The sequence below is a fragment of the Coregonus lavaretus genome (genome assembly GCF_964263955.1).
Source record: "Coregonus lavaretus genome assembly, chromosome: 5".
In the NCBI taxonomy this organism is placed as follows: domain Eukaryota; kingdom Metazoa; phylum Chordata; class Actinopteri; order Salmoniformes; family Salmonidae; genus Coregonus; species Coregonus lavaretus.
In genome coordinates this window covers 42,601,213-42,618,817 of record NC_139992.1, presented here as the reverse complement: position 1 = coordinate 42,618,817, position 17,605 = coordinate 42,601,213, and the positions used below count along the sequence as shown (strand labels likewise).

The 17,605-nt window shown below is 43.5% G+C and overlaps 1 protein-coding gene across 1 annotated transcript; it reads right to left on the bottom strand.

Annotated features, from left to right (window-relative positions):
* Positions 1-8,359: 8,359 nt before the first annotated feature.
* Positions 8,360-14,670, bottom strand: LOC311129259 (uncharacterized protein; the record flags this gene model as incomplete). The annotated part of the gene is made up of 3 exons (XM_084161552.1): positions 8,360-9,444; positions 13,919-14,009; positions 14,633-14,670. The coding sequence occupies 3 exons, from the start codon at positions 14,668-14,670 to the stop codon at positions 8,485-8,487; spliced, it is 1,089 nt and encodes a 362-aa protein (XP_084017678.1). The 3' UTR covers positions 8,360-8,484.
* Positions 14,671-17,605: the final 2,935 nt, after the last annotated feature.

The following is a 17,605-nucleotide window of genomic DNA, read 5'->3' as shown; positions in this document are numbered from 1 at the left end:
AATGATTAAAAAAACTAATTTGTTTTCCATTCTAAAGCCTGAGTATAAACTCCATATAGCCTTTAGCCCATTTAGCCTTTTTCCATAGTAAGTTATTATGGACACACTGGGGATGGCTCCTGACCTATCAAAAGTAATGAAAAGTGTTGCATCGTGTCTGGTAAATAGTTTCTCTGTATTTCAGTAGATTAGCAATGTGTTGGTCTTAGAATTGATACAATGTTACTGATTTATCCTGACTTGTTTATTTTATTTATTTTTATTTCACCTTTATTTAACCAGGTAAGCCAGTTGAGAACAAGTTCTCATTTACAACTGCGACCTGGCCAAGATAAAGCAAAGCAGTGCGATAAAAAACAACAACACAGAGTTACATATGGGGTAAAACAAAACATAAAGTCAAAAATACAACAGAAAATATATATACAGTGTGTGCAAATGTAGCAAGTTATGGAGGTAAGGCAATAAATAGGCCATAGTGCAAAATAATTACAATTTAGTATTAACACTGGAATGATAGATGTGCAAGAGATGATGTGCAAATAGAGATACTGGGGTGCAAATTAGCAAAATAAATAACAATATGGGGATGAGGTAGTTGGGTGGGCTAATTTCAGATGGGCTGTGTACAGGTGCAGTGATCGGTAAGGTGCTCTGACAACTGATGCTTAAAGTTAGTGAGGGAGATAAGAGTCTCCAGCTTCAGAGATTTTTGCAGTTCGTTCCAGTCATTGGCAGCAGAGAACTGGAAGGAATGGCGGCCAAAGGAGGTGTTGGCTTTGGGGATGACCAGTGAGATATACCTGCTGGAGCGCATACTATGGGTGGGTGTTGCTATGGTGACCAATGAGCTAAGATAAGGCGGGGATTTGCCTAGCAGTGATTTATAGATGACCTGGAGCCAGTGGGTTTGGCGACGAATATGTAGTGAGGACCAGCCAACAAGAGCGTACAGGTCACAGTGGTGGGTAGTACAGTGGGGGAAAAAAGTATTTAGTCAGCCACCAATTGTGCAAGTTCTCCCACTTAAAAAGATGACAGAGGCCTGTAATTTTCATCATAGGTACACGTCAACTATGACATGACAGACAAATTGAGAAAAAAAAATCCTGAAAATCACATTGTAGGATTTTTTATGAATTTATTTGCAAATTATGGTGGAAAATAAGTATTTGGTCACCTACAAACAAGCAAGACTTCTGGCTCTCACAGACCTGTAACTTCTTCTTTAAGAGGCTCCTCTGTCCTCCACTCGTTACCTGTATTAATGGCACCTGTTTGAACTTGTTATCAGTATAAAAGACACCTGTCCACAACCTCAAACAGTCACACTCCAAACTCCACTATGGCCAAGACCAAAGAGCTGTCAAAGGACACCAGAAACAAAATTGTAGACCTGCACCAGGCTGGGAAGACTGAATCTGCAATAGGTAAGCAGCTTGGTTTGAAGAAATCAACTGTGGGAGCAATTATTAGGAAATGGAAGACATACAAGACCACTGATAATCTCCCTCGATCTGGGGCTCCACGCAAGTTCTCACCCCGTGGGGTCAAAATGATCACAAGAACGGTGAGCAAAAATCCCAGAACCACACGGGGGGACCTAGTGAATGACCTGCAGAGAGCTGGGACCAAAGTAACAAAGCCTACCATCAGTAACACACTACGCCGCCAGGGACTCAAATCCTGCAGTGCCAGACGTGTCCCCCTGCTTAAGCCAGTACATGTCCAGGCCTGTCTGAAGTTTGCTAGAGTGCATTTGGATGATCCAGAAGAGGATTGGGAGAATGTCATATGGTCAGATGAAACCAAAATATAACTTTTTGGTAAAAACTAAACTTGTCGTGTTTGGAGGACAAAGAATGCTGAGTTGCATCCAAAGAACACCATACCTACTGTGAAGCATGGGGGTGGAAACATCATGCTTTGGGGCTGTTTTTCTGCAAAGGGACCAGGATGACTGATCCGTGTAAAGGAAAGAATGAATGGGGCCATGTATCGTGATATTTTGAGTGAAAACCTCCTTCCATCAGCAAGGGCATTGAAGATGAAACGTGGCTGGGTCTTTCAGCATGACAATGATCCCAAACACACCACCCGGGCAACAAAGGATTGGCTTCGTAAGAAGCATTTCAAGGTCCTGGAGTGGCCTAGCCAGTCTCCAGATCTCAACCCCATAGAAAATCTTTGGAGGGAGTTGAAAGTCCGTGTTGCCCAGCGACAGCCCCAAAACATCACTGCTCTAGAGGAGATCTGCATGGAGGAATGGGCCAAAATACCAGCAACAGTGTGTGAAAACCTTGTGAAGACTTACAGAAAACGTTTGACCTGTGTCATTGCCAACAAAGGGTATATAACAAAGTATTGAGAAACTTTTGTTTTCTCATTTTGTCTGTCATAGTTGACGTGTACCTATGATGAAAATTACAGGCCTCTCTCATCTTTTTAAGTGGGAGAACTTGCACAATTGGTGGCTGACTAAATACTTTTTTCCCCACTGTATATGGGGCTTTGGTGACAAAACGGATGGCACTGTGATAGACTACACCCAATTCGCTGAGTAGAGTGTTGGAGAATATTTTGTAAATGACATCGCCGAAGTCAAGGATCGGTAGGATAGTCAGTTTAACGAGGGCATGTTTGGCAGCATGAGTGAAGGAGGCTTTCTTGCTAAATAGGAAGCCAATTCTAGATTTAACTTTGGATTGGAGATGCTTACTGTGAGTCTGGAAGGATAGTTTACAGTCTAACCAGACACCTAGGTATTTGTAGTTGTCCACATGCTCTAGGTCAGACCCGCCGAGAGTAGTGATTCTAGTCGGGTGGGCGGGTGCCAGCAGCGTTCGATTGAAGAGCATGCATTTAGTTTTACTAGTGTTTAAGAGCAGTTGGAGGCTACGGAAGGAGTGTTGTATGGCATTGAAGCTCGTTTGGAGGTTTGTTAACACAGTGTCCAATAAGGGCCAGATGTATACAAAATGGTGTCGTCTGCGTAGAAGTGGATCTGAGAGTCACCAGCAGCAAGAGCGACATCATTGATATACACAGAGAAAAGAGTCGAATTGAACCCTGTGGCACCCCCATAGAGACTGCCATAGGTCCAGACAACAGGCCCTCCGATTTGACACATTGAACTCTATCTGAGAAGTAGTTGGTGAACCAGGCGAGGCAGTCATTTGAGAAACCAAGGCTATTTAGTCTGCCAATAAGAATGCGGTGGTTGACAGAGTCGAAAGCCTTGGCCAGGTCGATGAAGACGGCTGCACAGTACTGTCTATTATCAATCGCGGTTATAATATCGTTTAGGACCTTGAGCGTGGCTGAGGTGCACCCATGACCAGCTCGGAAACCGGATTGCATAGCAGAGAAGGTACGGTGGGATTCGAAATGGTCAGTGATCTGTTTGTTAACTTGACTTTCAAAAACTTTCGAAAGGCAGGGCAGGATGGATATAGGTCTGTAACAGTTTGGATCTAGAGTGTCACCCCCTTTGAAGAGGGGGATGACCGCGGCAGCTTTCCAATCTCTGGGGATCTCAGACGTTACGAAAGAGAGGTTGAACAGGCTAGTAATAGGGGTTGCGACAATTTCGGCTGCTAATTTTAGAAAGAAAGGGTCCAGATTGTCTAGCCCAGATGATTTGTAGGGGTCCAGATTTTGCAGCTCTTTCAGAACATCAGCTGTCTGAATTTGTGTGAAGGAGAAGCGGGGGGGGGGGGGCATGGGCAAGTTACAGCGGAGGGTGCAGAGCTGGTGGCCGGGGTAGTGGTAGCCAGGTGGAAAGCATGGCCAGCCGTAGCAAAATGCTTGTTGAAATTCTCGATTATTGTAGATTTATCGGTGGTGATAGTCTTTCCTAGCCTCAGTGCAGTGGGCAGCTGGGAGAAGGTGCTCTTATTCTCCATGGACTTTACAGTGTCCCAAATTTTTTTGGAGTTAGTGTTACAGGATGCAAATTTCTGTTTGAAAAAGCTAGCCTTTGCTTTCCTAACTGCTTGTGTATATTGGTTCCTAACTTCCCTGAAAAGTTGCATATCGCGGGGGCTATTCGATGCTAATACAGTACGCCCCCAGGATGTTTTTGTGCTGGTCAAGGGCAGTCAAGTTTTTGAATGGGGCATGCTTATTTAAGATTGAGAGGAAAGCACTTTTAAAGAACAACCAGGCATCCTCTACTGACAGAATGAGATCGATATCCATCCAGGATACCTGGGCCAGGTCAATTAGGAAGGCCTGCTCACTAAAGAGTTTTAGAGAGCGTTTGACAGTGATGAGGGGTGGTCGTTTGACCACAGACCCGTTACGGACGCAGGCAATAAGGCAATGATCGCTGAGATCCTGGTTGAAGATAGCGGAGGTGTATTTAGAGGGTAAGTTAGTCAGGATGATATCTATGAGGGTGCCCATGTTTACGGATTTAGGGTTGTACCTGGTAGGTTCCTTGATAATTTGTGTGAGATTGAGGGCATTTAGTTTGGATTGTAGGATGGACGGGGTGTTAAGCATATCCCAGTTTAGGTCACCAAGCAGTACGAACTCTGAGGATAGATGGGGGGCATCAATTCACATATGGTGTCCAGGGCACAGCTGAGGGCTGAGGGGGGTCTGTAGCAATGTAATGGATAATACTGTATGCCTAAGACAAACACAGTAAGGTGTACATGGTGAGTGTTGATTTCAGTAGGAGATTGAAAAGTAGATGATTAAAAACCATACTTCCCTAATTCTTATGATGGAATCGTCTGCACCTATGTTAAAACCTTGTGTAACATGATTGCACCCTCTGAACCACTAGGGATTGCTAATTTACTCACCACAGTCACTATATTTTTAACAGCAATTGTTGATTTAATTTTCACCCTCAAAACTTCAAAGCATTAAACAAACTAGGTGATGATTTACAAAAAAATACAATACATAAGTACTGTAACTATAACTTGCTGTGAGTTGATTACATATATTGAACCTTTTTGAGATGATTAATGTAATTAATACATATTTCAGTAACTCAATGTGGGCCATACCATATGGTCAATGTTACAACCGTATGTTGTACAGCTATCACTAATTTTAATACATAGATATATGTGTTGCTTGACTGGAACTGTGGAACTGGTCTGTGCATTATGGCTCAGACTTCTGACCTGAGTCATAAAAGCTATCGTTGATGATTAATAGTTCAAGTTTAAGTATTTGTCTTGTCCGCAAATCCCAACTCCTCCCTCTCCAAATAAACAAGGGATTTTTGAGAAGTTCATTTATTACATGCTGCCAACATACGTTTTAAATATCAACTGACTGACTCCTGAAGTTCCCCTTTCAGGTTCGCTGAGTGTGAATACAGCGGTGATCTTGCCTGGATGGGTAGATTAAAAGATTATGGACACAATGCAATAAAGATGCACAGATTATATCTATCCCTATCCAATGGTATATACTGTAAAACCGCTGTCTACACTCACTGAATTAGACCATGAATTTATATAACTAGCCAGTTTTTGTATTGAAAATACGTTTTTAACTTACTGCATACTGTGTGTGTGGTGGGTGCATGTGTGCGTATAGATGTGGATGTGTGGGTGTGTGTCAGCGTGTGTGTGCTTGTGTGATGTTTCCTCTCTGTGACTAGGATTGCTCGAAGGCTAGAAACCACAGTACCTAAACGTTCTCCCCCTCTAGCTTTCCTTCCATTGTAAACATTAACATGGTCAAACTTCTGTCAAATGTAAACTATAAATCAACAACAACAACCATGCAACCAATAATACAGACTCCCTTGACTCCCACGTTTTCCTAAATGTATTTGTAGATTCAAATCAAATCCAATTGTATTTGTCACATGCGCCGAATACAACAGGTATAGACCTTACCGTGAAATGCTTAGTGTTCAAGCCCTTAACCAACAATGCAGTTCAATAAATACAATTGTGATCAAGTACATGTTTTGATTACAACATCACAGCTATAGTTCTAACAATTAACCCACAGCAGGAAGAATGATGTTGAAATAGTTGCCTGAGAGTGGTCTGTGCATGCGTGGGTGCATACGAGTGTGTCGGTGCCAAGGTGTTTACATTTAATCATAAAACAGCCATGAGTGCACTTTATCTCTTCAAACAAAGAAGCATTCTCCTTCCCCTTCTCTGCAGGCCCTATTCAAAAGGTCTATTTATATCAACACCAATGATGGAAGGGCAGTGTAACCGCAACACAGTCGACACCTATTCAACTTCTTTATTTACTGGCACTCAATGAAAATCAAGAAGTACCAAAGCCACTGACACAGATTAGATCAGTGGAATAAAGTTTGTGAGGCCACATGGTCAGGGCATATACACTACATGACCAAAAGTATGTGGACACCTGCTTGTTGAATATCTCATTCCAAAATCATGGGCATTAATATGGAGTTGGTCCCCCCTTTGCTGCTATAACAGCCTCCACTCTTCTGGGAAGGTTTTCCACTAGATGTTGAAAACTTGCTGCGGGGATTTGCTTCCATTCAGCCACAAGAGCATTAGTGAGGGCGGGCACTGATGTTGGACGATTAGGCCTGGATCGCAGTCGGCGTTCCAATTCATCCCAAAGGTGTTCGATGGAGTTGAGGTCAGGGCCCTGTGCAGGCCAGTCAAGTTCTTCCACACCAATCTCGACATGTGCACGGGGGCATTGTCATGCTGAAACAGGAAAGGGCCTTCCCTTCACTGAAACTAAGGGGCCTAGCCAAACCATGAAAAACAGCCCCAGACCATTATTCCTCCACCAAACTTTACAGTTGGCACTATGCATTGGGGCAGGTAGCGTTCTCCTGGCATCCGCCAAACCCAGATTCGTCCGTCGGACTGCCAGATGGTGAAGCTTGATTCAACTCCAGAGAACGCGTTTCCACAGCTCCAGAGTCCAATGGCGGCGAGCTTTACACCCCTCCAGCCGACGCTTGGCATCGGCATGATGATCTTAGGCTTGTGTGCAGCAGCTCGACCATGGAAACCCATTTTATGAAGCTCCCGACAAACAGTTTTTGTGCTGACGTTGCTTCCAGAGGCAGTTTGGAACTCAGTAGTGAGTGTTGCAACTGAGGACAGACTATTTTTACACGCTGTGCGCTACAGGACTCGGTGGTCACGTTCTGTGAGCTTGTGTATATCAAAGTAACTGTGCATGCCACTGGTTTCAATTAACGGAATGAAGTGAACAAATGTTAAATTGAGACAGTCAATGTTAACAGTTTAGATCAACTTTGGCTTGTGGTTCAATAAGCATAGAGACAATTTAATCACAGGTACTCTATAGAAAAAATAATTATGTACATCTATGAGATTGTTTTAGATATAATTTCAAATGAAATTAATAACTTAATTTATACTTTTTCCATTTGAAGTTTTAGCTAGTGGATCCATGGACATGGAAATGTGAATATGAGTCACTTATAATTATATCCACAATAGGAAAAACTGTTCCACACGGCCACTAGGAAGTGGTAAAGACTGACATCATACCTTGTGGAAAATTATAATAATACATCTAATTTAGTCAACCCTTCAATTCAAAGAAAAAGCGGTATACATATGTACTTCATAGAAAGTGTTAACATTTATAATTTTTTATAACAGAGCGAGAATTAAGGTTGGGAATGTTTGCTGAGTAACCATTGTGTGTTTCACAAGGAATAAAAATGGCAAAGGGGCATTTGCTTATCAAATCTATTTCCCCCACACTGGCCAATGGAGGAAAATATTGGAGCACAGAGCACAATCTAAGTGCATTCAATTCTCTAGGGCTTGCAGTAGACCTATATTGATTTGCCATTTTGAACAGGAATTCCTTCTCTAAGGTATGTAGACAAATGGCAGCTGTTGTTCTGTATTACAGCAAACTGAGCAACAGGGGGCAGTGCAGGGTGGTTACTGTAACCCCAGAAATCCACACCTGCTACATAAGCTTTGGCCCTTTGCTGATTTGCAGCTGAGTCACTATACAGATTAATATCCACTAATACATTTGATCAAAAACAAACGTCACTTTGTGAGTTTGCCCACAGTGACACAGAACAAGCCATTATACAATACCCCTTGAAGTGGCTCAACTATAGTCATAATTAATGTGTGTGTGTGTGTGTGTGTGTGTGTGTGTGTGTGTGTGTGTGTGTGTGTGTGTGTGTGTGTGTGTGTGTGTTGTTTTATAGTGCATTGACAGGGACAAAAAATAAACAACAAACAAAGATCTGATTTTTAAAATACTTTAAAAGTGTAATTTCCTGTGAATATACAGAGAAACAAAAATTCTTGCTCTTCCAAATCTCCTGAGCTCTTACGTGAACTGAGGTAGCACAGGAAATAGATAGAAAATGCAACCAACCTTCATAATACTACATAGATGCAAAGAAACACATTGTGTAAAATCCAGTATGTACTTGGTGGAATAGTTTAGAGTAGATTTGAAAAGACCTGGGTTATGTGGCTGCTGGGACAGGATAGGGGTTTGCTACTTTCTGCAGTAGGCCACAGCCCCATAAGCCAACACTCCCACAATAGCCACCATAGCAGCGCCCCCACACAGCAGCACAGGTAGCTCAGTGGCAGGGAGCGATGTAACAGGCTCAGCCTCTGTCTTCTCTGGCGGAACCTCCTGCGTCACTGGTGGGATTTCCTGTGTCTCCTGGGCAGCGGGGAGCGAGACCGACGACTCTGGCTGGCTGTTAGTTTGGCTCTCGTCTGGTGGCTGTGGTGCTCCTGGTCCTAGGACCGGGGGAGGGTGGAGCTGCTCCTGCATAGAGTATTGGAGCTCTGAATGTAACTCAGCTAGTGTAGGTATTGAGGGGACAGGAGTAGAGGAGGCAGAGGGAGGCTCTAGTTTCCAAACTGGCATGGGCATAGAGGCGGTGGTGGCGTGGGATACTTCAGCAGGCTCCTCCTGGACAAATAGCTCCTCAGCCACAGACATAATTAAATCCATAGTCTCTTGGTGGTCAGCTGACACCTCAGATGAAGGTATTAATTCCTGGGTGCCCAGCTCCTCAGCCAGCTCTCCTTCTCTCCCCAGCACACTCATCGCACTAGCTTGTAGCTCCTCCTCTTCCCCCAGGCTCCCGTCCTCCTCCTCTTCCACCAGCATCTCCTCCTCTTCCTCCCGCTCTAGGTGGACCATGTCAGAGATAGAGGAGTGGTTCTCGCTGCGCTCCTCAGCTAGGTGGACCACTCCGTCACAGCTGTCAACGCTCTTCGTGTCCTCGGGGTCCATCATGTCTCCCACTGTGGACCAGGACTCTGCCAGACTGCTCTCTGTCTGCCAGGGGCCAGACCCAACACTGTCTCCCTGGCTCAGCTGCAGCGTGGCGGGGCCCAGCCAATCAGGCATCTGCTCTCCAGACAGGGAACTGACCTCACCACTGTCCTCCCCTCTGGACACTGCTGGGACCTTGCCCTCCAGACTGAAGACTGGCCACTGGAGAGAAACAACAGACAACCAACTATTAACATGAAAACATATAGGATAATATGGTTCAACAAATAAAGTAAATTCCTAAAATCAACAATAAATAAATCAACTATATTGAGTTGAATATAAATCCCTTATAACTACTTCATAGTTGTTAGATTGATTGTGTGTTTTTATGACACAGAATCTCATAGCTAGCCTGGGTGCCAGTCTGTTTCTGCTCTCTTGCCAACTACTTATGGAATTGTTTGGCTTGAAAATGGCAGCAATGGAGTTGGCAAGAGCACAAACCGATCTGGGACTAGGATATCTCATAGCTGTTGTCCCTGGAAAATTTTAACCAATATATTAGAAGATGTCCTTCAGTGACGTGAACTGATCAAGTTCTGTGTGGAAAAAGTAACACCCTCTGCTCCGTGTTGCAGCATTTTTTTCTATGTATAGCCTGGCTCTCACATATCTGACTATGTATAGGCTCTATATATGTATCTCCATGTCAGCCAGGAGCGGAAGCCATTTCAGAGGTTTCACATGATGTGATGCGTAGTCGAGAGGGGGGATATAGAGGAGAAGTGATGTTAGAAACCCAGGACGTGTGGAAGTTGTCAAGTTGAAAACGTCTCACACACACTTACTAAAACAGAGGACACAACGCATTGCACTTGAACAAAACGTTAGAGGTAGAGAAATAGTCACCCAAACACACACGTCTGCCAGAAATCCCACAGTAAAAGCTTCCTGCAGCCCCTCACCCCTTGCACCATGTCTCAGGCCTGCATGCAGAAAATACTTATCAACCCCACCCCCCATTTCAGAGTGGACAATTTGTACAACCCTTCCCCTACAGAGCACTGTGTGTCAGCACTCTTTATCCTCTCATTGTCCCCTTGTCTTTCAGTCCATCCTTTCCATTCAAATTCCACTCTATTTATTTGTTCATTCCTTGTATGTTGAGATGAAATACATCTGTCCATCATTGAGTGACCCTGATTAATCATTATGCATGCACGTGGCCTTTTATCACATGTAGTCCTATGCCAGGCACAGAGTCAAAACTCTGAGATCAAGTCAGAGCCGTTTATTTCATAATGAAAAAGCATAGAACCACAGTGACAGAGGACATTTATATCTGTCACCTTTATCCATGTGTACAATAAATATTTCCTGGTTTGATCAACATTGAAGGATCAAACAGCTCATCCACTTGCACCATTCTACTTGTGTTCCTCTGCACAGTCATAGAACGCATTGTGTGTTTGTCCTGAGTGTTTGTCCTTTCCCACCTGGACAAGAGGAACACCTACGTGAGAATGCTATTCATTGACTACAGCTCAGCATTCAACACCATAGTGCCCTCAAAGCTCATCACTAAGCTAAGGATCCTGGGACTAAACACCTCCCTCTGCAACTGGATCCTGGACTTCCTGACAGGCCGCTCCCAAGTGGTAAGGGTAGGTAACAACACATCTGCCACACTGATCCTCAACACGGGGGCCCCTCAGGGGTGCGTGCTCAGTCCCCTCCTGTACTCCCTGTTCACCCATGACTGCATGGCCAGGCACGACTCCAACACCATCATTAAGTTTGCCGACGACACAACAGTGGTAGGCCTGATCACCGACAACGATGAGACAGCCTATAGGGAGGAGGTCAGAGACCTGGCCGTGTGGTGCCAGGACAACAACCTCTCCCTCAACGTGACCAAGACAAAGGAGATGATTGTGGACTACAGGAAAAAAAAGAGGACTGAGCACGCCCCCATTCTCATCGACGGGGCTGTAGTGGAACAGGTTGAGAGCTTCAAGTTCCTTGGTGTCCACATCACCAACAAACTATCATGGTCCAAACACACCAAGACAGTCGTGAAGAGGGCACGACAAAGCCTATTCCCCCTCAGGAGACTGAAAAGATTTGGCATGGGTCCTCAGATCCTCAAAAAATTATACAGCTGCACCATCGAGAGCATCCTGACTGGTTGCATCACCGCCTGGTATGGCAACTGCTTGGCCTCCGACCGCAAGGCACTACAGAGGGTAGTGCGTACGGCCCAGTACATCACTGGGGCCAAGCTTCCTGCCATCCAGGACCTCTATACCAGGCGGTGTCAGAGGAAAGCCCTCAAAATTGTCAAAGACTCCAGCCACCCTAGTCATAGACTGTTCTCTCTGCTACCGCACGGCAAGCGGTACCGGAGTGCCAAGTCTAGGTTCAAAAGACTTCTCAACAGCTTCTACCCCCAAGCCATAAGACTCCTGAACAGCTAATCATGGCTACCCGGACTATTTGCACTGCCCCCCCACCCCATCCTTTTACGCTGCTGCTACTCTGTTAATTATTTATGCATAGTCACTTTAACTCTGCCCACATGTACATATTACTTCAACTACCTCAACTAGCCGGTACCCCCGCACATTGACTCTGCACCGGTACCCACCTGTATATATAGCCTCCCTACTGTTATTTTATTTTACTTCTGCTCTTTTTTTCTCAACACTTTTTTTGTTGTTGTTTTATTTTTATTTTTTTGTTAAAAATAAATGCACTGTTGGTTAAGGGCTGTAAGTAAGCATTTCACTGTAATGTCTGCACCTGTTGTATTCGGCGCATGTGGCCAATAAAATTTGATTTGATTTGATTTGAGATGGACTGTCTCTGAGAGGCACATCAGCAGAAACCGTGGATTAAATATCCGTCGGCTAAAGCTGAGTGCAAGCTGTTTGGGACGGGGAATCGTTTTAAATACCTAGAATATCTAGAAATTGGACCTAGTGTTGCAGTGCACCCAACAAGAAGCACACTTATGTAATAGTTTAGTCATTTTATGCTAATCATCACTGCTGGCACCAGCCCCCACACAGCTGGAACTCATGTCACTGTCATTACAGGCAAAACAAATTCTCAACAGCCCAAAGTCACGTAAGTAGCCACTCATTTCTTACAACCCTACCCCGTTTCCCATAATTCCCACACTGTTTAGCTTGGAAGAGTGAGCCATGGAATAGAAGTCACATAGCCTTCAGCATGTGACAAATGCAGTGACTAGCCAGCTGTCATGTGACCAGTGCACCATGCCCAGAAAGCTGCCCTCTCTCTAACATCGAGGTGTATGTTACTAGACATTTTGGCACAAGGGGAACCAGTGACATGGTGATCACGCTCTCCCTGCAATGCATAGAGTAGGCCTATAGGCAGATATCCACAAACTTGTTTATGTGGAAGGGTACTGTACAGTGCCTGTTCTAAAGCATATCAATTGCTTACTCTGTCCAATAAGCCTCATTCACTTATTACCCTCTTTGCGTTATAGGATTCCCAATGATCCACCCCCTGACAATGGCTTTTAACCCCCACAGAGTTTAATTAAAACAAATCCTTATAATGTGGAGTGCCACTCCTTTCCAGACCTGGGTTCAATTACTATTTGAAATCTTTCAGATACATTTAGTGTTTGGTGTAGTCTGTCTGCAGTGCCAGATGGATGGGGTTTGCACTTTTGCGACTATCCTATTTTTTCCATTGCGCCAGGCAAGTTCAATCAAGCCCAGATAAAGTATTTGAAATGATTTCGAATAGTATTTGAACCCAGGTCTGCTCTCTTCCCCATAGTATCAGATACCCATGGTAGTGATGTCAGAGACTCATGGTCATGATATCAGAGCCCCAGAGATACAAGGTCAGTCTGAATATCAGACAGAGGAAACCACACATTCTCAGCCCCTCGTGAACCATCTGATGATCTTATCCTATTGGATTTCTAGAAACAGACACATGACAACAGACACACACATGCGCGTGCACACACAAACATACACACAGGGACGTACGGACACAGACACACACACACTCGAGAAAAGGTCGCACATAAGGCTAGTATTTTCCGATGCCAATGACAAGTTAGCTGGACACAAGACTTCGGACATAATCCTGTCCCTGTTGATTTAATTAGTAACTAATGACAACCACCAAACAACACCCAGAGAAACAGACCTGTTTATGTTGACAGGTGGTACACAAGGTTAAAACCTCTTGGAGTTGTGCCCTTCATAACATCAAAGAGCTCCATGGTGGCTGATATAGACCCCTTCCATATTGGTTTAACAAAGCAAGCTTTTACAAGGCCCTGTCACCTCAACTACATATATTACTACTACTTGTGTGTACTATTATGTACTACTAATACTGCTACAGTACTATGCACCCACACACCACAATTCCCCTAAAACAGGGCTCTCCAACCCTGTTCCTGGAGAGTTACCTTCCTGTAGATTTTTGCTCCAACCCCAGTTGTAACTAATTTGATTCATCGTATCAACCAGCTAATTATTAGGTCAGGTGCGCTCGATTAGGGTTGGAATGAAAACCTACAGAATGGTAGCTTTCCAAGAACAGGGTTGGAAAGCCCTACCCTAAAACAACAAGATATCCTGTGATGCGGCCTTGCATTCCATTAATTAAGAGCAGAATAAAAGAAGTGTCTTACCTGGCTCCTCTCTGTAAAGTGTTGAAAGTCGAAGGCGAGAGACAGATGTTGAAATAGAGTAAGAGACGTGCACTCGGACAGGAAGTCAGGGCTGAGGACACAGCGATAGAGAGGGTGACATACACGCTGTAGTTAGCAATGGACTACCAGCTGCTGCACAGCACACAGGAGCACCCCCCTCCCTATCTCTTTTTCTCTATCTCTCTCCCTCTCTATCTCACTCTTCCACTCTCTCTTTCTCCATCCCCTGTCCAGTGGCCAGACTATGACCTAACAGTTGGCTACAATGTGGCCATGCATGTTTTATGGAGGGGAAAATAAATATATTCCATTTGTAAGAGGCTGCTATAGAATTACAGCATGCAAAGTGATTGAATACTTACTATTCATCATTGTGCCAGCTTGGGAAAATAGCTCTGCTATCCATTATGCCTATTGCCTTGCACTGGGCAGACATAACTAGCTGTAAGTCTGTGAAAAACCTCTGACTGACATAATAATAAACAGTACAGAGGAGGCAGAGAGGTCAGTGTTGTACACAGGCAGTTGGCCAAAGTTTTCTGACACACTTCCAGATGGCAGACAGTCATTCACTGTGCTGTAGAAGGAAAGAATGCAGACTGAGTCAGAAACAGAATGGAAACTCTGTGCTATTTTTATGGAATTCCTCTAACCCTCTAACCCTCTAGCATCATCTACTGGCAAGGCCCATACATGGTCTGCAGCACCATGGTCTGCACCATTGACGACATAGTCAGTTTGTCACGGATTCTGCCGAGGCTGCTCCTCCTCCTTGCTCGGGCAGGCTTCGGCGTTCTTCGTCCCCGGAGTACTAGCTACTGCCGATCGATGTTTTCGGTGTTTGTCTTGTGTTGTCTAGTTTATACACCTGTTGCTTATTAGTGTTGATTGTGTAGCATATAAGTTCCCTTGTTTTACGTTTGGCCTTTGTGTGTTATTGTGTATTGTCTCGTTGATGTTCGGCCTAGCTATTTCGCCTCATTACGCACAGGGTGTTTTTCCCCTCCAGTGTTTTGGAGACTTTTGTTTGTGCGTTTGCACTCAGTAAAGTAGTCATCCTGATTCTCTGTGTCCTGCGTCTGACTTCACTTGCCGCGTACACATCACCCATTTGACACAGTTTGCACAGACAATTTATTCCTGAGGATTATTACAAAAATACTTTAAATAAATGTTGACCAGAGGAGGCTGGTGGGAGGAGATACAGGAGGATGGGCTCACTGTAATGGTATAAATGGAACAGAGTCAAACATGTGGTTTCCATATGTTTGATGTGTTTGATACCGTTCCATTTACTCCATTCCAGCCATTACAATGAGCCCATCCTCCTATAGCTTCTCCCACCAGCCTCCTCTGATGATGACATTATCCGCAATTGATTTCCCTCAAATTTTGATGGTATTAGCTACAATCATGTATCAAATCATTTAAAATATTAACATTTGAGAAAGATATTCAGTGAGAAGTCTTCAATTAATTTAATACAAGCATTCAGAAAGTAATCATACCCCTTGACTCATTCCACATTTTGTTGTGTTACAGCCTGAATTCAAAATGGATTAAATTGATTTGTTTTCTCACCCATCTACACACAATACTCCATAAAGACAAAGTGAAAACATGTTTTTAGACATTTTTGCAAATGTATTGAAAATTAAAATACAGAAATATCTCATTTACATAAGTATTCACACCCCTGAGACAATACATGTTACAATCTTCTTTGGCAGCGATTACAGCTGAGTCTTTCTGGGTAAGTCTCTAAGGCTTTGCACACCTGGATTGTACAATATTTGCGAAGAATTCTATTAAAAATTAGTTAAGCTCTGTCAAGTTGGTTGTTGATCATTGCTAGACAGCCATTTTCAAGTTCAAGCCGGTTTGAGTAAAAACTGTAACTAGGCCCCTCAGGAACATTCAATGTCATCTTGGTAAGCAACTCAAGTGTATATTTGGCCTTGTGTTTTTTACCAGTTTTTTTTTTTTTACCTGTGCTTAGCTCTATTCCGTTTATTTTAATGCTAAAAAGCTCCCTAGTCCTGACAGGCATACCCATAACATAATGCAGCCACCACCATGCTTGAAAATATGGATAGTACTCAGGGATGTGTTGTGTTGGATTTGCCCCAAACATAACACTTTGTATTCAGGACAAAATGTTCATTTCTTTGCCACATTCTTTGCCATTTTACGTTAGTGCCTTATTGCAAACAGATGCATGTTTTGGAATATGTTTATTCTGTATGCGCTTCCTTCTTTTCACTCTGTCATTTAGGTTAGTAATGTGTAGTAACTACAATGTTGATCCATCCTCAGTTTTCTCCTATCACAGCCATTAAACTCTATAAGTTTTAAAGTCACCATTGGCCTCGTGGTGAAATCCCTGAGCGGTTTCCTTCCTCTCCGGCAACTGAGTTAGGAAGGACGCCTGTATCTTTGTAGTGACTTCACCTTGCTCAAAGGGATATTCAATGTCAGCTTTTTTTTTTTTTTTACCCTCCCTGGTCTTTGTGGAATCTGTGTTTGAAATTCACTGCTTGACTGAGGGACCTTATAATAAGTTGCATGGACTCACTCTTGTGTGCAATAATAGTATTTAACATGATTTCTGAATTACTACCTCTTCTCTATATCCCACACATACAATTATATGTGTGACTTGTTAAGCAAATGTTTACTCCTGAACTTATCATAACAAAGGGGCTGAATACTTACTTTAATACTGAAGTATATTTCAAACCAAATACTTTTAGACATTTCCTCAAGTAGTATTTTGCTGGGTGACTTTCACTTGAGTCATTTTCTATTAAGGCATCTTTACTTTTAGCAGACGCTCTTATCCAGAGCAACTTACAGTTAGTGAGTGTATACATTTTTTATTTTACTTTTTCATACTTGGCCCCCGTGGGAATCGAACCCACAACCCTGGCGTTGCAAACCCTGGCCATTCCCTCCCCTACCCTGGACGACTTGTGCGCCGCCCCCTGGCCATTCCCTCCCCTACCCTGGACGACTTGTGCGCCGCCCCATGGGTCTCCCGGTCGCGGCCGGCTACGACAGAGCCTGGATTCGAACCAGGATCTCTAATGGCACAGCTAGCACTGCTATGCAATGCCTTACACCACTGCGCCACTCGGGAGACCAAGTATTTTACTCAAGTATGACAATTGGGTACTTTTTCCAACACTGTTTATTAGATATTTTACAAATGTATCCTATGGAGGACTAAAAGTGCCACAATTAAATAAATAAATACACCATTAAATAATTACTTAAATGTGTCATTAATTAATTAAAATTAGAATTAAATACATAAATGTGTTATTAAATGTGTCATTAATTAATTCAAATACCGATTCATTTTATGTAAAATACATATATAATAATTTCACTATTTACATTTACATTTCATGGTCCTGCGTTGGAGTGCTTCCTGAATTACTTAAAACTGTCAAACTGACCCATCAAAAGTTGGTAGGCGGAACCTAACGCCTGATTGGTTACCCTCTGCATCAAGCCAAGACAAATCAATTCCGGATAATGTCAGCAGGTCCTGCTTCTACATCCTCTGCTAAGTTTAAAATGTCTCTAACCAACTCCCTGGAAAGTTCACGGAGATCCTCCATTGTCTCTATCCAGGTTGGCCTACTCTACTTCAGACCAAAG